Genomic DNA, 20357 nt, shown 5'->3' with positions numbered 1-20357 from the left:
TCGGAAAGAATAAAAGAAACCCATTGCATAATGGACACACATCTAATTTTTTCTGTCCAAAACTATTTGAACATCCACCCAGAAACCAACAGTGACCTCAATAGCAAATTTCAGAATCTTAGCTTATAGTCAGCTTCAGCTTCATTTATACGGATATCCAAAACCATTACATCCATGGTACAATGTAATGGTCAAGGTAGGGCTATGATACCATATGATTTAAATTTTTTAATTTTCTTGGCATAATATGTCATCTTTATTTGTTTTGTGTATGTGTTTTCTTTTCAATGACAAAAAAATTGTTCAGAAAACATTCAAATTCGGGTGTTTTCAAAATGTTTATTTCAACGTATGCATCGACAAAATCTAGAGTGTTTGTAAATGCAAAAAGTTGTTTAATTTTTTATTGTTTTGATACTAATTCTGACATTACAAGCCAAACAGGTAGACATTTATACTTGAAATTTTTTCAAAGTTGGTCTACCTTCTCTTCATTGTACCATGATTACTTCTCTCCATCCTAGACACAAACAGTGATCCAAAATTAGTTAGATTAATTTTTCGAACAATTCTAGTACGCATTGAAATTCTGGAAATATTCATAAAATTCATTGCACCCACTCTGACAAATGTGCTTTTAAAGGTCATTAATTTTTGTTTTCTCCACAAACTGGTTGCAAAATTTAACAAAACATTTTCAAATCTATTAACAGTCACATTCAATCAAGTATTCAATGGAGGCAATCGTCAATCGACGTCATTAGCATTCGTCTGAGGTTGAACACACATTGCCAGGCAAAATGTCTTTCGTTGAAACATTTGGAAATGTGGATTTTGAGTGAATTCTTATTTCTTTCACTCCATCAACAAAGCAAAAAAATGCCAAAATTAGCATCATTCACAAAACGTTCGAATGGCTGGCTGGCTAGCAAGCATTTCAATCTTCCACCCAAAAAAAAATTAAATACGCTAAAATTTACGGGTCTGCTTGTCATTATGAACATTTTTTTTAGCGAAACAAATCAAAAGATAAATTGTTTTTATTGAAAAAGCGAACTAATAGCCGACACCATTGAACTTATTTGTTGAGAATTTTAATTCTTTTTGTGTTTATGTTTATGTTTTTTTTTTTTTTTTTTTTTTTTTTTTTTTTTTGTTTTTTGAAAAATATTGTATTTTCCTTCCACTTCAAACTATTTATTATTTGAATATTGTGTTTATGTCCAAAAATAACATCTCAAAAACAAGTGTAAACATCAACAAACAAACAATCGAACATATGTATCTGTCCTGCAAAAAAAAAATCGGTCACCAATTAATTGTGCCAATTTGACTGATCCATTTATCAATGTACGTAACTAAGTCCCAAAATCGAAAGTGGGTATGATGCCTGTAGGAAATATGGGAACTAGTTGCATAGGTACTTGACTGAGGTACTGGGAAATTTTTTAAAGTAGCCTAACTTACTTGATTTTCGCCGAACAAGATTAGTAAAGTATCTAGTTTGAAAAACAATGAAAAAAGCAGCTATGCTCGGCCGAGTCGAACTTTTAAACCCTCCACCATTTGGAAGGAACTTGAAAATTTAAAAAAAAAAATTGAAGACAGGTCCACGTCTTCAAGTTTTTTTTTTTTTTTAATTTTACGATATTTTGTCATAGGCTGTAGTACACTTTTCGAACTTCAAATGCCAAATTTGAAACAATTCCGGTGAATAATGTCGCTAAAATCATCAAAATACCAAATATCGGGATGTACCGTTATATGGGGGATATACGAAGTCGTGAACCTATATACGATTTTTTTTGTCATAGGCTGTAGAATCCATTACTAAATTTAAATACGAAATTTGATACAATTCCATGAAAATACCGAATACTCGTATAGGGAGGTACCGTCATATGAGGGCTATACGAAGACGTGAACCTGCAAACGAAAATTTTCCCATAGGTTGTAGCATGGTACAATGATATCAAGGTAGGGCAGAACTACCATATGATTTCAATTTTTTTATTTTCTTGGCTTAATATGTCATCTTTATTTGTTTATGTATGCGTTTTCCTGTCAATAACAAAAAAATTGTTCAGAAAATATTCAAATTCGGGTGTTTTCAGAATGTTTATTTCAACGTATGCATCGACAAAATCTAGAGTTTTTGTAGCGAAATATTCCTTCAGAGATATATAGTACATGATTTTGAAAAGAAGTGTTGACTTTTCATTCAGTTATCGCGTTTTTTCAATTATTTATTCAAAATAAATGCAACAAGTTGTTTGATTTTTTATTGTTTTGATACTAATTCTGACAGTACAAGCCAAACAGGTAGACCTCTATACTTGCAATTTTTTCAAAGTTGACCTACCTGGGTTGTAGTAACCATAAACATCTCCAACTACGAAATTTGAAACGGTTCCGGTGAATAATGTTGCTCAAATCTACCGTTATATAGAGGCTATACGAAGACGTGGACCTGCATACAAAAATGTTTGCCATAGGCTGTAGTGCCCATTCCGAACTGCAAATACGAAATTTGGAATAATTCAGGTAAAATATATCGCTAAAATCATCAGAATACCGCATATTGGGAGGTAATGTTATATGGGGGCTATACGAAAACATGAACCGATATGGCCCATTTCCGGACTTAACCTGCCTACTGGTAAACTGCGCATGTATGCAAAATTTTAGCTTTCTTTCTCAATTCGTTGGAAAGCCTCTACCATTCGGAAGTAACTTGAAGTTTTTCAAAAAAATAAATCCAGTCGAAAAATACCGCTTAAATGAAAACCTTTATATGGGGGATATACGAAGACGTGGTTCTGGATAAGTAATTTTTTGTCATACGCTGTAGTACCTGTTATGAACTTTAAATATGAAATTTGACGCAATTCCGGTGAATAATTTCGCGAAAATCTTGGAAATACCAAATATCTCGGTTATATGGGTGCTATATTAAAACGTAGACCTATATAGACAATTCTCTTTCAGGGGGTAAAGTACTCAGAGGGAATTCCTTGTGGGGATTTTCAGACAATTCCATTAAAAAATATGGCTAAAATCATAAAATACCGAATATCGGGAGGACACCATTGTATGGGGGCTATACGACATCGTGGACCTATATAGATAATTCTTTTTCAGGGGGTAAAGTACTCATAGAGAACTCCTTGTGTAGAATTTCAGACAATTCCATTAAAAAATGTGGCTAAAATAATCAAAATACCGAATATAAGGAGGTATCGTTATATGAGGGATATACGACATCGTGGACCTATATAGACAATTATTTTTCAAAAGGTAAAGTATTCACGAAGAACTCCTTGTGTAGAATTTCAGATAATTCCATTGAAAAATGTGGTTAAAATACCCAACATCGTGGGTACCGCTATATGAGGGCTATACGATATCGTGGACCGATATAGCCCATCTTCGAACTTAACCTTGACCTTGACAATTTAAAGAAGTTTGGATGCTTATTCCGCTTTCTTTTGAGCGTTTGCATTTTCAAAATCTTGAACCCTATGTGGCAGAGGTACCAGAAGAAATGGTCCGATCTCTACCATCTTTGTAACACATATTGTTAATGGAAATATTAAGATGTACTAAATCTGAATGGTATCGAATTTTAATTTCGCGTTTTATGAGCTTTATAGATAGTCAAAATTTTGATCCTTTGTGGGGGAGGAAACAGAAGAAATGGTCCGATCTCTACAATTTTTATAACAGATCTTGTGTTGATGGAAATATTGGGATGTACCGAGTCTGAATGGAATCGGATGTTAATTTCGGGTATTTTGAGCTTCATGGATATTCGAAATTTTGACCCTTTGGGTGGAAGACACCAGAAGAAGTGGACCGATATATCCCATCTTCACACAGCATATCTTGTGTTAGTAGAAATAATAGGATCTGTGAAATATGAAGAGAACCGGAAGCTTTTTTCGGATTTTATGATCGTTTTGGTTATTCAAAAACTTTAACCATTTGTGGGGAAGGTACCAGAAGAAATGTTCCGATCTCTACCATCTTTATAACAGATCTTGTGTTGATGAAAACATTGAGATGTTTCAAGCCTGAATGGAATCGGATGTTAGGTTTGCGTTTAAGAGCTTCATGAATATTCAAAATTTTGACCCTTTGTGGCGGATATACTAGAAGGAGTTTACCGATATATCCCATCTTCTCACCAGACCATGGTTTAGTAAAAATATTGTGATGTGTGTGATTTGAAGACTATCGGACTCTTACATCACATTTTATAAGAGTTGTAATTATTTAAAATTTTAACTCTTTGTGGGGGAGGTATTAGATGGAGTGGAGTGGAGTGGAGCCATTCTCGCACCTGGCCTAGCACTGATGTAAATATTAGGATTTGCAAAGTTGGAGCAAAATCTGATTATCTTTCCTCTTTGAATCCTTTTTTCAAAATTTCGACCTTTTGTGGGGGATGTACCAGAAGGAGTGGACAGATATTGTCCATCTCCGAACTTGATCTAAGTTTGATAATAATATTACGATACACCAAGTCCAAATCGGATATTCCCTTCAAGAGTTATCGTGCGTAACAGCCAGACAGAGAGAATGGCCTGAAACGGATTTGGTTCAAAAAGACCTAGGGTCTAAAATCGTTATTTCGATGAGGCACGTTTTTGGCGTATCCAATGATCTTTACACTCGGTAGGCAAATGGATGAGGGTATAAACAATTCATTGTCAATAAAATAAACAATGAGTAACATTTTTAAAAAGTTACAGAATAGGGCCCCTGGTGTTCTAAAAATCCCCTTACATTTCCATGCCCAAAATTAGGGGTTAGAAGACTAATTCACCACTAGTCATTTTCACCTGCTGGGATAATCAGCTGGTCACACACAGCGTCAATTGCCAAATGCCGTCAAATACCACCAAAAAACAAGAAGAAAATCCTCATTTGTATCTCTCTCTGGCGTTCTCTTTTATTTTGGCTCAATGCCAATTGAATCGCTACTGTTTTTGATAGCTGTCATATGATGCGTATTTTCATTATTGTCTGCATTATTTCGGTTGGTGGTATTGTCATCCAGTTCAAAAAGGAAAATAAAAAAAAAATAACAAATGAATTTAAAAATTCAAATTGCTTCATAACATGTAATGTTTGGAAATTAATTTAAATAAACTGCAGAATTTGTGTAGTTATTGCGGAGGAATTGCTCATGAGTTGTCGTATTAATTTAATGGGTGAAACGACGAAGAGCTGAAATGAGGAGATGGCGAACAATTGATATTATGCACTTTTTATTGGTTCCATCAGAAAAGTCTGCGTTTTCTTTTAAGAGGATAAGGTACGGACCTTTTCGGAATATTTTTAGATTATTTATTAAAAATGATATCCCGAAAGTGATGGCCATTTTTCCGCACAAATGTGCTCTTTTCGGCACATTTTCCATGACCTTTCGCAAAACTTTTGGTGTTTTAATTTTGTCTCGAATAGTGATTTTTATAGCCTCCACCATAGTATGGTAGGTATATTAACTTCGTCATTCCGTTCCTCGAAATACTCATATTAGACCCAAGAAAGTAAATATATTTTTGATCAGCGTAATCGATCGATTTAGCGATGTCTTTCTGTGTGCCTATCCGTCTGCCTATTTAAATCTCGCAATATTTCGAACGAATTAAGATAGAAGGCTAACATTTTGCACACGTGTGTATTTTGCCAGGGCTATGTCGGTCAGTCAACGTTTTCCTATAGCTCCCATATAACGGTGCTTCCCAATGATCGGTATTTTGATGATTTTAGCGACATCATTCTCCCCAATTGTTTCAAACTTCGTATTCAAAGTTTGTAATTGGTAGTACAGACCATGCCTCAAAATTTCAGTTCCATGTCTTCGTATAGCCCCCCTATATTGGTACCTCCCATTACTCGAAATTTAATTATGATATTAGCGACTTCATTCACCAGAATTGTTTCAAATTTCGTATACAAAGGGTACTACAGCCTGTGCCTATAAATTTCGTATATATCGGTCAACGATATCGTATATCCCCCATATAACGGTACCTTCCGATATTCGGTATTTTGATGATTTTAACCACATTTTTCAATGGAATTGTCAAAAAATCCACACAAGGGGTTCCTTCTGAGCACTTTACCCCCTGAAAGTGAATTGCCTATTGTCCACGATATCGTACAGCACCCAACCAACGGTACACCCTGATATTCGGTATTTTAATGATTTTAGCGACATTATTCGCAGGAATTGTTTCAAATTTCGCATTTGAAGATCTTACTACAATTTCTTATGCAGATCCACGTCTTCATATAGCTCCCGTACAAAGATCACAATTTTAAAAACAAGTAAAAAAGCAACTATGTTCGGCTGGACCGAACTTTTAATACCCTCCACCTTTGGATAAAGAAAACATTTTTATATTTAAGTATCTGAATTGAAACGTGTCCCACTTTAAACTACAAATACCAGTGAGACCGTTTGGGCAATGCAGTTAAACTGTTCAAAAACCCATAAAGTGTTTAAGGCCATACTATATGGGGGCCATACCAAAACGGGAACCTCTATAGACAATTTTATGCTTCAAGGAGTGTCATCTACCAAATCTTCTTAAATACTAAATTTGAAACAATTTCGTGGGTAAATGTGACTATGATTATCAGAATATTGTTCTATGTGCGCCATAGGAAAACGTGGACCTAAATATTTAATGTTCCGCCACCGAAGCTGGAACCCATTATGACCTACAAATACCAATTTTTAGACAACTTCGTGGAAAAATGTGGCAAAAATCATCAAAATACCGAATATCGGAAGGTACCGTTGAAAACATAAACCTATACAATATCTCGCCACACGAGCTAGAACCTATTATGACCTACAAATACCATATTTTAGATAAATCAGTGAAAATGTTGGCACAAATCATCAAAACACCGAATATCGGGAGTTACCGTTGCATGGGGGCAATACAAAAACGTGGACCGAGTTTTGTTTTTGTTACGACAGAAAACCAAAATTCAATTGGTATGTACGGTGACATTACAGGGTGACATGAAAAAACTGCAACCAATTTCAGACTGCTGTTATTTCCAAGCCAAAAATGGCTCGTGAGCTGAACATATCGTAATATTCCATTGGGCAAAAAGCCATTTGAATTCGGGGTAAAGCCATTGAAATTCCAAAAAGTGCAAGAACTTACACCGCAACAGAAAGAAAATAAACTCAAAAGAGCTAAAGAGTTGCTTCGCTTGGTCGGAAGTGGTGAACTGCCGAATTTGGTTTTCTCCGATGAGAAAACATTCGTTGTCCAAGAGTTTGTAAATAAAAAACAAAATGATCGAGTTTACTTGCCAAAGAGGTTAGCTGAAAATTTGCAACTTCGGTTGGCCACCAGAACTCAAGCGCCGGCCATGGTGATGGTGTGGCCCGCCATAACAGCCGATGGTCGCTCTCTGCTCGTATTAATCGCCCGTGTCATCAGAAAAAATGCCGAATATTATCGCGAAAAAAATCTGGAGAGTGTATTAAAGCCTTGGGCACACAAACATTTTGACCGCAGACCTTGGACATTCCAACAGGACTCAGCACCATCGCACTCAGCCCGCGCCACCCAAGAATGGTTACAAAATGAGGTTCCTCGCTTCATTTCCAGCGCACAATGACCACCAACATCTCCGGATACCTATCCGTAGGACCATTGTGTCTGGAGTATTTTGAAAAGCAAGGTTGACACTAAAAAATACCAAAGTGTCGATCACCTCAAGCAATCGCTTTGCTGGGAATGGGCCAAAATACCGCAGAGCAACATTCGGGCAGCGTGTGACGGTTTCATTGGCCGTTTGAAGGCCATAATTCGTGCCAAAGGTGACCATTTCGAACAAATCTAAACTTATTCTAAAATTTTCTATTTCCGACATTTTTTTGCTTTCATTCAATAAAATTTAAAAAAACAAAAGGTAAAAATTATGGCGTTTGACTTTGTTGCAGTTTTTTATCTCACTATGTATACTCCATAAGCTTGTTTTTAACCGTTTTTAATGTGGTTATGGTTATGAGACGTCTAATTGAACTTTAAGTTATTGAACCTTGAGCTATTTCAAATTCCATTCAAGCTTATAGTAGGTTTACATTTTTGCCGTGTCATCCTCCTTTATTAGGATTTATTTGATGTATATTTCAAATATGGTAAAATTAAGAAGGTAAAGTCATTTCAAACGGGCATATCCATCTATGCATTTTCTGTCATTTACTGTGTCAAATTTCACTGCATAGCAAACAGATTGCCATCTCCTGAGATCTGTATGTACAATGGGTTGGTAAATATAAATTTTGACAATGACTTTACCTTCTTAATTCTACCATGATTTCAAATTTAAATCCACTGCTGTTAATAAATCTGGTAAACTGCAAAAGCACTGTTATATTCTCAAGTTTTCTACCACAACGCATCTGCCTGCTTTATTTCATGCATTTTAAAACTAAAACAATTTCATATTGTTATACACGTTCATCCACCCAAAATGAAATACTCGTCTTCACCTTTTTGTTAATTTCGTTAATGACACTTCCCCTTGGACTGTGAAAAAAAAACAATTACTAATTGCCCCAACAAGTTGTGGTTTTTGGCCAAACTAAAACCAATAAAACGACTGCACGTTGTTAACACAGCCATAATTGTTCAGACACGACGATAACGACAACGTAGAGAATAAAAGTGCAGACCGAACAAAATACAAATCGACATCGAAAAGTGGGAATGTGAAAACGTATTTAACTAAACACAAAAAATTGCTGATGCTATAGTTTAGCGTTTTGTTTTAACAAATTATTAAAAAAATAAATACACAGGTAAACAAATTTTATTTAAATTTTTAATTTCAAAAGTTAATTTTAAGAAATATTCAATTTTCGAAGTGTTCTAAATTGAGGTAGATGACTAGTGGCATACATTTTTGTAAGATCTCTAAACGCAATGGATCAATATATGCCTATATTCATTTTCAAAAAAATTTACAAATATCACGATCCACTAATCGAGGAAGGTATGGAAAGCTGGTTTTTGTATCTTTTGTAAGAAAACTGTAGAAAGTAAACATTAGAATCCCGGTAAAACCCTGCAAGCAATCAGCTGATTTGTCGAAACAAGCGTTTTGTATTTTATAAATTGGCCAAAAAAAAATCAAATTTTTTATTTAGCAATATCGTTTTCAAAAACCAAAAAAAAATTGATTAAGATTTAAAAAATAACAATAATAATGAATAGCAAGTTAACAATGATCGGTCGGTTTTGTCGACAGATGTATACCCTTAGCCAATTTTCGAATATTTAAATTAACAGGGTAAGCTAAAAAAACTGCAACAAAGTCAAACGCCATAATTTTTACATTTTTTTAAAGTTATTGAATGAAAGCAAACAATTTGGGAAATAGCATCACATTTTAGAATAAGTTTAGATTTGTTCGAATTGAGCACCTTTGGCACGAATTATGGACTTCAAACGGCCAATGAAACCATCACACGCTGCCCAAATGTTGCTCTGCGGTATTTTGGCCCATTCCCGGTGAAGCGCCCGCTTGGGGTGATCGACACTTTGGTATTTTTTAGTGCCAACCTTGGTTTCCAAAATACTTCTGACACAATAGTCCAACGGATTGGTTTCCGGAGATTTTAGTGGCCATTGTGCTCTGGAAATGAAGCGAGGAACCTCATTTTGTAATCATTCTTGGGTGGCGCGTGCTGAGTGCGATGGTGCTGTGTGGTGAGTCCTGTTGGAATGTCAAAGGTCTGCGGCCAAAATGTTTGCGTGTCCAAGCCTTTAATACACCCTCCAGAATATTTTCGCGATAAAATTCGGCATGTATTCTGATGCCACGTCGCGGAGAGCGACCATCGGCTGTTATGGCGGCCCACACTATCACCAAGGTCGGCGCTTGAGTTCTGGTGGCCAACCGAAGGCGCACATTTTCAGCTGACCTCTTTGGCAAGTAAACACGAACATTTTTTTTGTTTACAAACTGCTGGACAACGAATGTTTTCTCGTCGGAGAAAACAAAATTCGACAGTTCACCACTTTCAGCCAAGCGAAGCAACTCTTTAGCTCTTTTGAGTCTATTTTCTTTCTGTTGCGGTGTAAGTTCTTGCACTTTTTGGAATTTCAATGGTTTTACCCCGAGCTCATTTTTTAATATTTGCCGAATGGAATATTGCGATTAGTTCTGCTCACGAGCCATTTTTCGGCCTCTGCGATTCCGGTTTCGATCAAGTCGCTTCTTTACTTTTCGAAGCATTTCTTCTGATGTTGCTGTTTTCTTCCATCCACTTCCTTGACGTCGGTCTACGTAGTACCAGTATCACGATAACGAGCGATTGTACGAGACACAAAATATTTATTTACATTTAAATGCTGGAGTGCTCTAACGATAGCCACTTGTGGTTTTCCAGCCAAATATGAAGAAATCACTCTATCACGCTTGAATTCCATCACGAATAACTTTTTTTCTGGAAAATTCTCAGTTAAATGCTTTCGTACTCTTCTAAACAATATAATAAGCTGTCTCTGGAATAATTTTACCAGCTGTCGGACGAGTGGCTTAGAAATGACAGCAGTCTAAAGTTGGTTGCAGTTTTTACATCTCCCCTGTATGTAGGAATTTCCAAAATTTTCTACATATCCCAATCGTATTCCCACGCCATAATCTCAATTCCAAATTTCAGGATTCCACCCCTACCGGTTCACCCAAATCCAAATTGTACCAAATTCACTACACATAAGAACGACTTTTTAAAATTTACTACATACCCCCATCCTACAATGCAATAGTAATCGTATTTTCAAATTTCAATATTCCGAACGGTTCTCCCAATATTCAAATTAAACTAAACTAAACTAAACAACTAAAATTTATAAGTACGAATTTCCAAAACTACCCGAATACCTCAGTCTTACATTGCAATAGTAATCTTATTCCAGCTCTGCCGGTTCGCAAAATGAAAATTGTACCACATTTTCCCTCAATCCTAGAATGTAATAGTATTCATATTTCCAAATATCAGGATTCCAACCCTATTGTTTCCAACATTCCTCAACATACTTACATAACTACCAACATTCCTCGGTCCTTGAATGCAATAGTATTGTTATTTCCAAATTTCAGAATTCCAGCTCCATCCGTTCATCCAAATTCAAATTATACTAAATATAGTACCGTTTAGTACTACCTCCTTACATCGACTCTACTCCTCAACCATGAATCCCATTCCAAATTTCAAGTTTTTAGCTCTAGCCTTTCATGTGATACGAAATTGTTCCAAATTTCGTACATTTTAGTACTTTTCGTACCGTTCTAGTACGAATTTCCAAACAGAACCCAGCCTTATCTGTCTGTCAGTCAGTCAATTACTTTACTCTTTTATTAAAAAATAAATCTTTAAAAAATCTGTAAATATTTGTTTCAATGCCCTATCATCAAATTGTCATAAATTTGTAAACTTGTGTTATTTTATGTTGAAATTTTGCATTGAACAGAACCCAAATCGTGCACAACAAATGCAAGTACAACAACAGCAACCATTCATAAAAATAACAACAAAAACCTACAGATAGATACATGTGTGAGATCATCTGAAAATAATTTAGCGTTAAATATTCGTTAAATTGTAAAAGTTTAATTTTATATTTGTTCTGTTCCAGAACCGGAAAGAATCTACTAATTTTGCGATTTTTTTCGATATCATAAAGGGAAAATCGATTATCGTAGTAAAAACTTCTACATTCTTTCAGTTCTGGAGTAGGACATTTGTTTATTTGTGTGGATTGTGATACACTGCGTTACAGTGTAATAAGGGTATACAGGGTGAGATGAAAAAACTGCAACCAATTTCAGACTGCTGTCATTTCTAAGCCACTCGTCCGACAGCTGTTAACATTATTCGAGTGACAGCTCATTATATTGTTTACAAGCGTGCAAAAGCATTTTGGTGAGAATTTTTCAGAAAAAAAAGTTATTCGTGATGGAATTCAAGCGTGATAGTGTGATTTCTTTGTATTTGGCTGGTAAACCACAAGTGGCTATCGTTAGAGCACTCCAGCATTAAAATGTGAATAAATCTTTTGTGTCTCGTACCATCGCTCGTTACCGTGATACTGGTACTACGTAGCCCGACGTCAAGAAAGTGAACGGAAGAAAACAGCAACATCAGCTGAAATGGTTCGAAAAGTAAAGAAGTCGCGTCGCAGTGTCCTAAAAATGGCTCGTGAGCTAAATATATCGCAATATTCCATTCGGCAAATATTGAAAAATGAGCTTGGGGTAACGCCATTGAAATTCCAAAAAGTGCAAGAACTTACACCACAACAGAAAGAAAATAGACTCAAAAGAGCTAAAAAGTTGTTTCGCTTGGCCGAAAGTGGTGAACTGTCGAATTTGGGTTTCTCCGATGAGAAAATATTCGTTGTCCAGCAGTTTGTAAACAAACAAAATTATAGTGTTTATTTGCCAAAGAGGTCAGCTGAAAATGTGCACATTCGGTTGGCCACCAGAACTCAAGCTCCCGGCCATGGTGATGGTGTATTAATCGACCGTGGCATCAGAGTAAATGCCGAATATTATTGCGAAAATATTTTGGAGGGTGTATTAAAGTCTTGGGCACGGAAACATTTTGGCCGCAGACCTTGGACATTCCAACAGGACTCAGCACGCGCCACCCAAGAATGGTTACAAAATGAGGTTCCTCGCTTCATTTCCAGCGCACAATGGCCACCAAAATCTCCGGATACCAATCCGTTGGACTATTGCGTCTGGAGTATTTTGGAAAGCAGGGTTGGCACTAAAAAATACTAAAGTGTCGATCACCTCAAGCAAGCGCTTCGCCGGGAGTGTGCCAAAATACCGTAGAGCAACATTCGGGCAGCGAATTTTTATACCCTACACCACATAGTCGTAAAGGTATTATGTCTTTGTACATTTGTTTGTAACATGGAGAAGGAAGCGAGATAGACCCAAAGTTACTTTAGAGGATCTCCATAGAATCACTTTCTGAGTTGATTCATGCATGTCAGTCCGTCTGTCCGTCCGTCCGTCTATCCATGTATTCTTGTGAACAAAATGCAGGTCGCATTTATTATCCGATTGAGATGAAATTTTCCAAACAACATTTGTTTGGCCGAAGGACGAACCCTATTAAAATTGGAGATAATCGGTAAAAATTTAGATATAGCTCCCATATATATCTTCGTCCGATTTGCCTTTTATTGTTCACCAAATGTGTAATATCAGCCCGAATAGTATGGCACAATTTTGTACATACAACCAAATTAGGCCTTAAAATAAGTATGCCAAATTTGAACGAAATCGGTTCAGATATAGCTGTAGCTCCCATATATATTGTTCATCCGATTTGTTATTTTTGTCCTCTGCAGCCGTAATATGCACTCTGTAACAACAATATTTGGGGAAATATATCAAATGCAGCTCAGAAATACCTTTGCTAAATTTTATCGAGATCGGTTCAGATTTGGATGTAGCTCCCATATATAACTTCGTCCGAATTACTTTTCATTGTGCACCAAACGTCTAATATTTGTCCCAAAAGGAATGGAATTTGGCACATACGACCGAATTGAGTCTAGAAGCTAGTATGCCAAATTTGGTGAAGATCGGTTCAGATATAGCTATAGCTCCCATATATATTGTTCATCCGATTTGTTGTATTTGTTACCCACAGCCGTAATATGCACTCCGTAACAACGATATTCAGGGAAATATCTCAAATACAGCTCAGAAATACTTTTGCCAAATTTTATTGATATCGGTTCAGATTTGGGTGTAGCTCCCATATATTTCTTTATCTGATTTCAAATTAATTTTGCACCAAATGCCCAAGTCCGAATTTAAAAGATACAAATGCTACGGCATATTTAGTCCTTTGAACTTTAAATTATAATTATAATCATAGCGTGTATGATTGAATTCTCCCATAAAAACTTTTAATTGTTATGCGGAGCTCTACTAAATTAGCAAAGTGGTGTAGGGTAGCATAAAGTCAGCCCCGCCCGACTTTAAGACTTTCTATACTGTTTTTTTTTTTTTTTTTTGTATTTTTGGTTAAAGTAAAAACAAGTTTTATTCCTTCTTAAAATAAACATTAATAAATTAAGAATTTTATATTTCTGTTTTAATGAATGACACCTTTGGATGATTCATACTTGAGCTGTGGTGGTGGTAGGGTTGTTGGTGATTCCTTGGCTTCAAAACGGCACCGCTAACAACGACAAACAACAGCTTATCGGCAGCAGCAGCAACAACATTCAAAACGAAAAAAATAAAAGGTGAAACAGCAGCGCAGCGACGACGACGACGAGACAACAACAACAGCAACAGATATTTGTTGTGATCACTCATAACACATTCCGTATGGGTATTTCAGGTGAGGGTTAGAGGGGGGTTGCGTGGCGTTATTTGAAACGTCACCTTTGCATCTGAACGATAATTATGAAGTTTTCAACGTATCCGGCGGCGTTGTTTTTGCTTTTTATTGAGAAAGTACAGCAACAACAACAACAACTACGTCAGCGATTATAAACGAGAATATTAAACATTAGAGAACACTTTTCTTTATCAGCAGCGATCAATGATTAAAATACTTGGACACAAAAGAATTACGCCGTGTCGTTTGGTTTGGATATTTTGTTTTTTATTATTTCGTTGTTGTTTATTTTTATTATTTTCCACAAAACAAAGGTAGGCATTTAGTTAAAATGATTAACATTATTTTTTATTATATTTTTTTCTGATAAGAACGCTTAAAATTAGACAACCTAGCAACCAACCACCTGTTGATTATTTCAGGTTATGAAATTTTTTCACATTTCTTTCACTATTTTCAACTTTATTCACATTTTTTTGATTTAAACAAACAAATTTGATGATTTAATCACATTTTCAAAAAAAAAAAAAAAAGTGGAACTACAACAAACAAAGAACAATTAATTTCGAACTTGATCCACCGCATCTTTTCTGGGTAAAGGTGTTTCATATCAACTCTCTCAATGCCATTGACCGCCGAATTTTTTGAATTTTTGTTTCCCCCTTTTTTTTCTTTTCCGATTTTCAATTCTCTTCCAATTGGATCTTCTTATTTTATTTTTTTTTTTCTCATTTCATTTACCAAATTTCTTCTTTCAATACCAATACTGGTTTTAAATTTCCATTGAATTTGTTTTGTATTCTTATTCGCGTCGTTTATGTTTCAAAACAATAGCCCGAATATATTTGTTTGTTTTCGCTTCTATTCTGACCGTTTCCGCTAACCGACATTCAGCCGTAAATCTACGTTCTTATCGTTACGATTGAACAGTTCGAACTACCACATCTACATTGGCTCATTTGCTAGCTGGCCGGCTCTCATCCACACAGCTAACGTTTAACGTTTTGTTGTGTTGGCCGTCTGTCTGCTTGCCTGCCTTCGCAAACAGTTGGTTGGAAATAGTCGATAATTTCCAAAATCACAAAACGATTTAAATAATCGATAGTCACAGAAATCGTTTCCTCAATTTATTCCATACAGCAACCCTGCAATGTGGTACAACAATATGTAAACGTAGTGGTTAGTTATCAACAATTGCAGTAGGTGGCGCTGTAGAGTAAAAGAAAAATGTCTAAATAACACTGTGCAACTCAATAGATAATTACAATACCGAATATAGGAAGGTACCGATATAGGGTATCTATATGAAGACCTGGACCTGCATAGACATTTTTTTTCACATACTATAATACCCATTACGAAATATGAAATTTGAAACAATTCCGGTGAATAATGTAGCAAAAATCATCAAAATGCCAAATATAGAGAAGTTCCGATTAATGAGGGTTATTCGAAGACCTGGACCTGCATAAATAATTTTCTGTCATAAACTGTAGTACCATATAGGAACTTCAAACACGAAATTTGCGACAATTCCGGTGAATAATGTAGCTGAAATCATCAAAATACCGAATATAGGCAGGTACCGATATAGGGTGTGGGTGGGGGCTATACGATGACCTGGACCTGCATAGACAAAAAACTCTAAATACGACATTTTAAAGAATTCAAGTGAGTATTGTACCTAAAATCGTCAACATACCGCACAAGGGGAGGTACCGATATATGGGGGCTATACGAAGACCTGGACCGGCATAAATAGTTTTCTGTCATAGGCTGTAGTACCATATAGGAATTTCAAATACGAAATATGAAACAATTCCGGTGAATAATGTAGCTAAAATCATCAAAATACCGAATATCGGGAGGGACAGATATAAGGGAGTTATACGAAGACCTCGACCTGCATACAAAATTTTCTGTCATAGGCTGTAGTACCATATAGGAACTTCAAATACGAAATATGAAACAACTTCGGTGAATAATGTCGCAAAAATCATAAAATACCGAATATAGGGAGGTAGCGATATATGGGGTCTATACGAAAACCTGGCCCTGCATTTACAATTGTCTGTCATAGGCTGTAGTATTTATTACAAACTTCAAATACCAAATTTAAAACAATTCGGGTGAATAATGTCGCTGAAATCATCAAAATACCGAATATCGGGAGGTACCGTAATATGGGGGCTATACAAAGACGTGAGCCTACATACACAATTTCTTGTCAGAGGCTGTAGTATCCATTACGAACTCTAAATACGAAATTTGAAACCATTCCGGTGAATAATGTCGCTGAAATCATCAAAATGCCGAATATCGGGAGGTACCGTAATATGGGGGCTATACAAAGACCTGCACCTGTATACGAAATTTGAAACAATTTCGGTGAATAATTTACCTAAAACCATCAAAATACCTGTCACAGCACCGCTGTATGGGGGCTACACGAAGCCCTGGACCTTCATATACAATTTTCTGTCACAGGCTGTAGTACCCATTACGAACTCTAAATACGAAATTTGAAACAATTCCGATAAAAATCTCTAAAGTCTCCCACAAGCATCACCTCGTATCAAAGCACCGGAAGACCATCAAGGTCGCTGTGATAAAGGAGACGTAGCAAAGTGACACATGCAGGCTTCATAGTTGTTATGGATACAACATACGGAGGAAGGTTTACAAATAAGGTGAAGGATTATGGTTTTTATTGAATCACTCTGTCCAGTACAGACCTATCACGGCTGAACTTGACTCTAGTGACCCATACATGGAATATATGGGGGTGGTGGTCAAGTGTGGAACCGCCGATGTAGAGGTGCTTAACGTGTACATGCCGTCGTTAAATAATTGTGCTTCGCGTTATATGCCAAACATCACTTCACTTCCTGTAGGCAATAACCGCTTGGGGATTTCAATGCCCAAGATAAATTATGACATTCTGTCCTAGGTAATGACCAGAGGGCAAGGCGCTGGCTGAGGAAAATTGATAGCTTCACATTTTGCACAGTAAATGAGGATGCGTCATTTCATTAGACTCAGACCACCTCCCATTTTCGTCGCCATCATTAGACCACCAGACTTTATGGACTCTGAACGCCGCACTTTCCTTCACCATGGGAAAGCCAATTGGCTAGAATTCAGAGAATATACCAATTGCCGCTTCAGAGAACTGTCTTACGTATCTGATGATTCAAGTAGCAGATAGGAATTTTCGGGGCATCATCAAAGCTGCAGCAGTTCGCTATGTACCAGCTGGTCGAATAGCAGAGGCAGCGGAACGAACAAATCAACGATAACTTCGTCGTAATAACCCTAATAATCCCAGAGTTTGGGAACTAAATCTGGAGGTAACAAGGTTAGTTGGCGAGCCTGAGCAGAAAAAGTGAAGACGTAATGCAACATCAGTACCGGATCAAGTAAATTGTGGATTAAGTAGCTCTGGAAACCGGGAAAAACATATGATCGGACATCGGTCTCATTTAAGGGAACGGGAACTAAATTTGGAGGTAAAGAGGTTAGTTGGCGAGCCTGAGCGGAAAAAGTTAAAAATCATTGTAAAATCTGTACCGGATCAAGTAAATTGTGGGCAACGGTTAAGTCGCTCTCGAACCCTGGAAAATGGGATGATTGGACATCTGTCTTATTTAACGGCATAAAAGTGACAGGGTTAAGAGAAGGATCCTACAACGTACACGATCACTCCCAGCCGAGGAGGTACCACCACAATTAATGTTGGAAGATAGGTGTTGCCGGGATATCATCAAATCAGCAAGCGCCTGATATATATCTGCTGGTCGAATACCTTAAGTAAAACCTAATTTCCCAGCAGAGGCAGCGGGACTAACAAATCAGGGAAATGAGTTTCGTCGTACTAACAGAGTCAGGGAACTAAATCTGGAGGTAAACAGGTAAGTTGGCGAGCATAAGCGGAAAATGTGAGAAAGTACCAGACCGAGTTAATTAAGGGCAACGGTTAAGTCGCTCTCGAACCCCTAGAAAAAGGGATAATCGAATATCGGTCTCATTTAACGGCATAGAAGTGACAAGGCTAAGTAAAGAATCCCACACCGTGTACGTTCTCCAAAGTGCTTGGTCCTGACGGAATCTCTATGGTGATTTTGAAGCAACTGGAACAACCAGAAGTTAAGTACCTAACCACACTCCTGAGCTTGTCGTCAGCCACCCTAATAGTTCCCGATGCCTAGAACATGGTCAGGGTGCTCCCGTTACTGTGATCCATGCCGATGTCCTCCCCATAAACATAAGAGATCATCAACACGGATTCCGGAAATTGCAACTTTACACACCATTTTCGCACATGTAAGCCGAGGACTCAACCACATCAGGCCGTGCGACAGAATTGTTATTGTGTCGCTTGATTTATCAAAAGTTTTTAATGCAGTCAATCACGCCAATCATGTTTAAGAATATTGAGCACACCACATAAGTTTGAAAGGTTAGATCGTCAACTACATGTGTAGACGTGAGCTCGTAGAGTATATACTCACAAAACATGCATATAGCGAGGGTCTGGGGCTGTGATATGTCAGAAAATCCATTCTGGTACCCTAACTACCGAAGGCGTAAATAGTTCTTGAAGTGAGCATTAATGGCCTTTCCTTCGCGATGAAGGTGTAGCTTTCAACGGTTAAGCAATCTTCAAATTACCCTGACCCTCTCTGGTCAGTACCTAAGACGGAATTACACAACTCATGGTCGGCATTATGACCTCCTGCTCAGTTATTCCACACTTGACTGCCACTATTATACATATTCCATTAACGATTATTACAGATCTTTTATCAGGCTTGGTCAGATTAATTTTAAATTAAAATAAGAATTTATTTAATTTTTGCACATAAAAACTGCCAATTTCCGTTATATTTGTAGTTGTTTTTATTTTATTTTAATTTACATTTTACATTCTCTTTTCGATGTATAAAAATAAAGTTTATTAAATAGTTACCAATAGTTTAGAGTAGTTTAAGTAAAAGTAGTTATCTCAATTGTCGGTCTTTGTAGATAGGATCTCACGTCGTTATTTATATATATAAAAAGAAAATTAAAAGAATAATAAAAATAATAAAAGTATTATCTCATTACAGTAATGACTTATTGACTACAAGCGGCATCTTTTCGTTTTGTTTTGTTTCGTTTTGTTTTTTTCAGTTAAACTTAAAAAAGAAAGAAGAAATCTATATATATGCATATATACAACACAAGTTCACGAGTCTAGGAAACACAATTTGTTAAACTAAGCAGAACCCATTAATGCTTCGTTGGCCAGCAGTTCTCGTGACACTAAACCGGTGGGCGCTACTCTTGTCCGCGACCTCGATCGACTTAATTGTGCCCTACGTTCGGCTCCAGCCGGCCGTTGTCTTCGCTGTTGGCGATTATTTCGACTACCGAATGCCGAACCTGTCTGTAAAGCTTCCAATAGACTGTCCATGACACCCTCTTGAGCATGAGCTGCATCCATATCGACCAATTTCCGTTGCTGCCTTTCCATTTGCTCGCGTAACGATTGTTCGCGTGCCTCTTGCAGTCGTCGTTTCTTTTGCTCCTCTTCGCGTTGGCGTATGATTTCTTGATGTGCCTGCAAGAAGGCATCCTTGAAGGTTTTGATGTCGACAAAGAATTCTTCCATTGTATATTTGGCCGGATCAAAGGCGAAATATTCTCCAAGTTCTTTATAGAGCCGCTCCATTTGAACTTGCATTTTACCTGAAATTGATAAGAAGAAATACACGATAAGTACTTGGAGTAAAGTTTATATCATATCAAGCTAAAAGCTATTTTTATTTTCTCGAAAAAAGCGAATATATTCGTTTTTTCTTCGGTTTCGTTTTTGGGTTGATGCAAGATAGGAACATAAAACTTCGTTTTAGACAGAAAGGCTTAAGAGAGGAATTATTCAAGATCAAATTTCACT

At 36.8% G+C, this 20357-nt stretch overlaps 2 protein-coding genes across 17 annotated transcripts in view; both read right to left on the bottom strand.

Moving 5' to 3' along the window:
- LOC101895886 (platelet-derived growth factor receptor alpha) overlaps window positions 1–15411 on the bottom strand; it is a 225031-nt gene extending 209620 nt beyond the window's left edge. For 7 of the 13 annotated variants that reach the window (XM_059131342.1, XM_059131352.1, XM_059131341.1 and 4 more), the window contains exon 1: window positions 15161–15411. The gene's annotated coding sequence lies outside the window, so the exon portion shown is untranslated. The remainder of the gene's footprint in view (window positions 1–15160) is intronic. The other 6 variants (XM_059131348.1, XM_059131349.1, XM_059131354.1 and 3 more) reach the window with 4 other exon arrangements.
- A 3883-nt stretch (window positions 15412–19294) lies between these two features.
- LOC101889879 (protein diaphanous) overlaps window positions 19295–20357 on the bottom strand; it is a 51003-nt gene continuing 49940 nt past the window's right edge. For all 4 annotated transcript variants that reach the window (XM_059131338.1, XM_059131339.1, XM_059131340.1 and 1 more), the window contains exon 5: window positions 19295–20149. In XM_059131338.1, the coding sequence (XP_058987321.1) occupies window positions 19677–20149 (473 nt within the window). In that variant the 3' untranslated portion in view covers window positions 19295–19676. The remainder of the gene's footprint in view (window positions 20150–20357) is intronic.

Source organism: Musca domestica, unplaced genomic scaffold (assembly GCF_030504385.1).
Source record: "Musca domestica strain aabys unplaced genomic scaffold, Musca_domestica.polishedcontigs.V.1.1 85, whole genome shotgun sequence".
Taxonomy (NCBI): Eukaryota; Metazoa; Arthropoda; class Insecta; order Diptera; family Muscidae; genus Musca; species Musca domestica.
The sequence above is the reverse complement of the archived record's forward strand: the minus strand, read 5'-3'. Positions and strand labels throughout refer to the sequence as shown.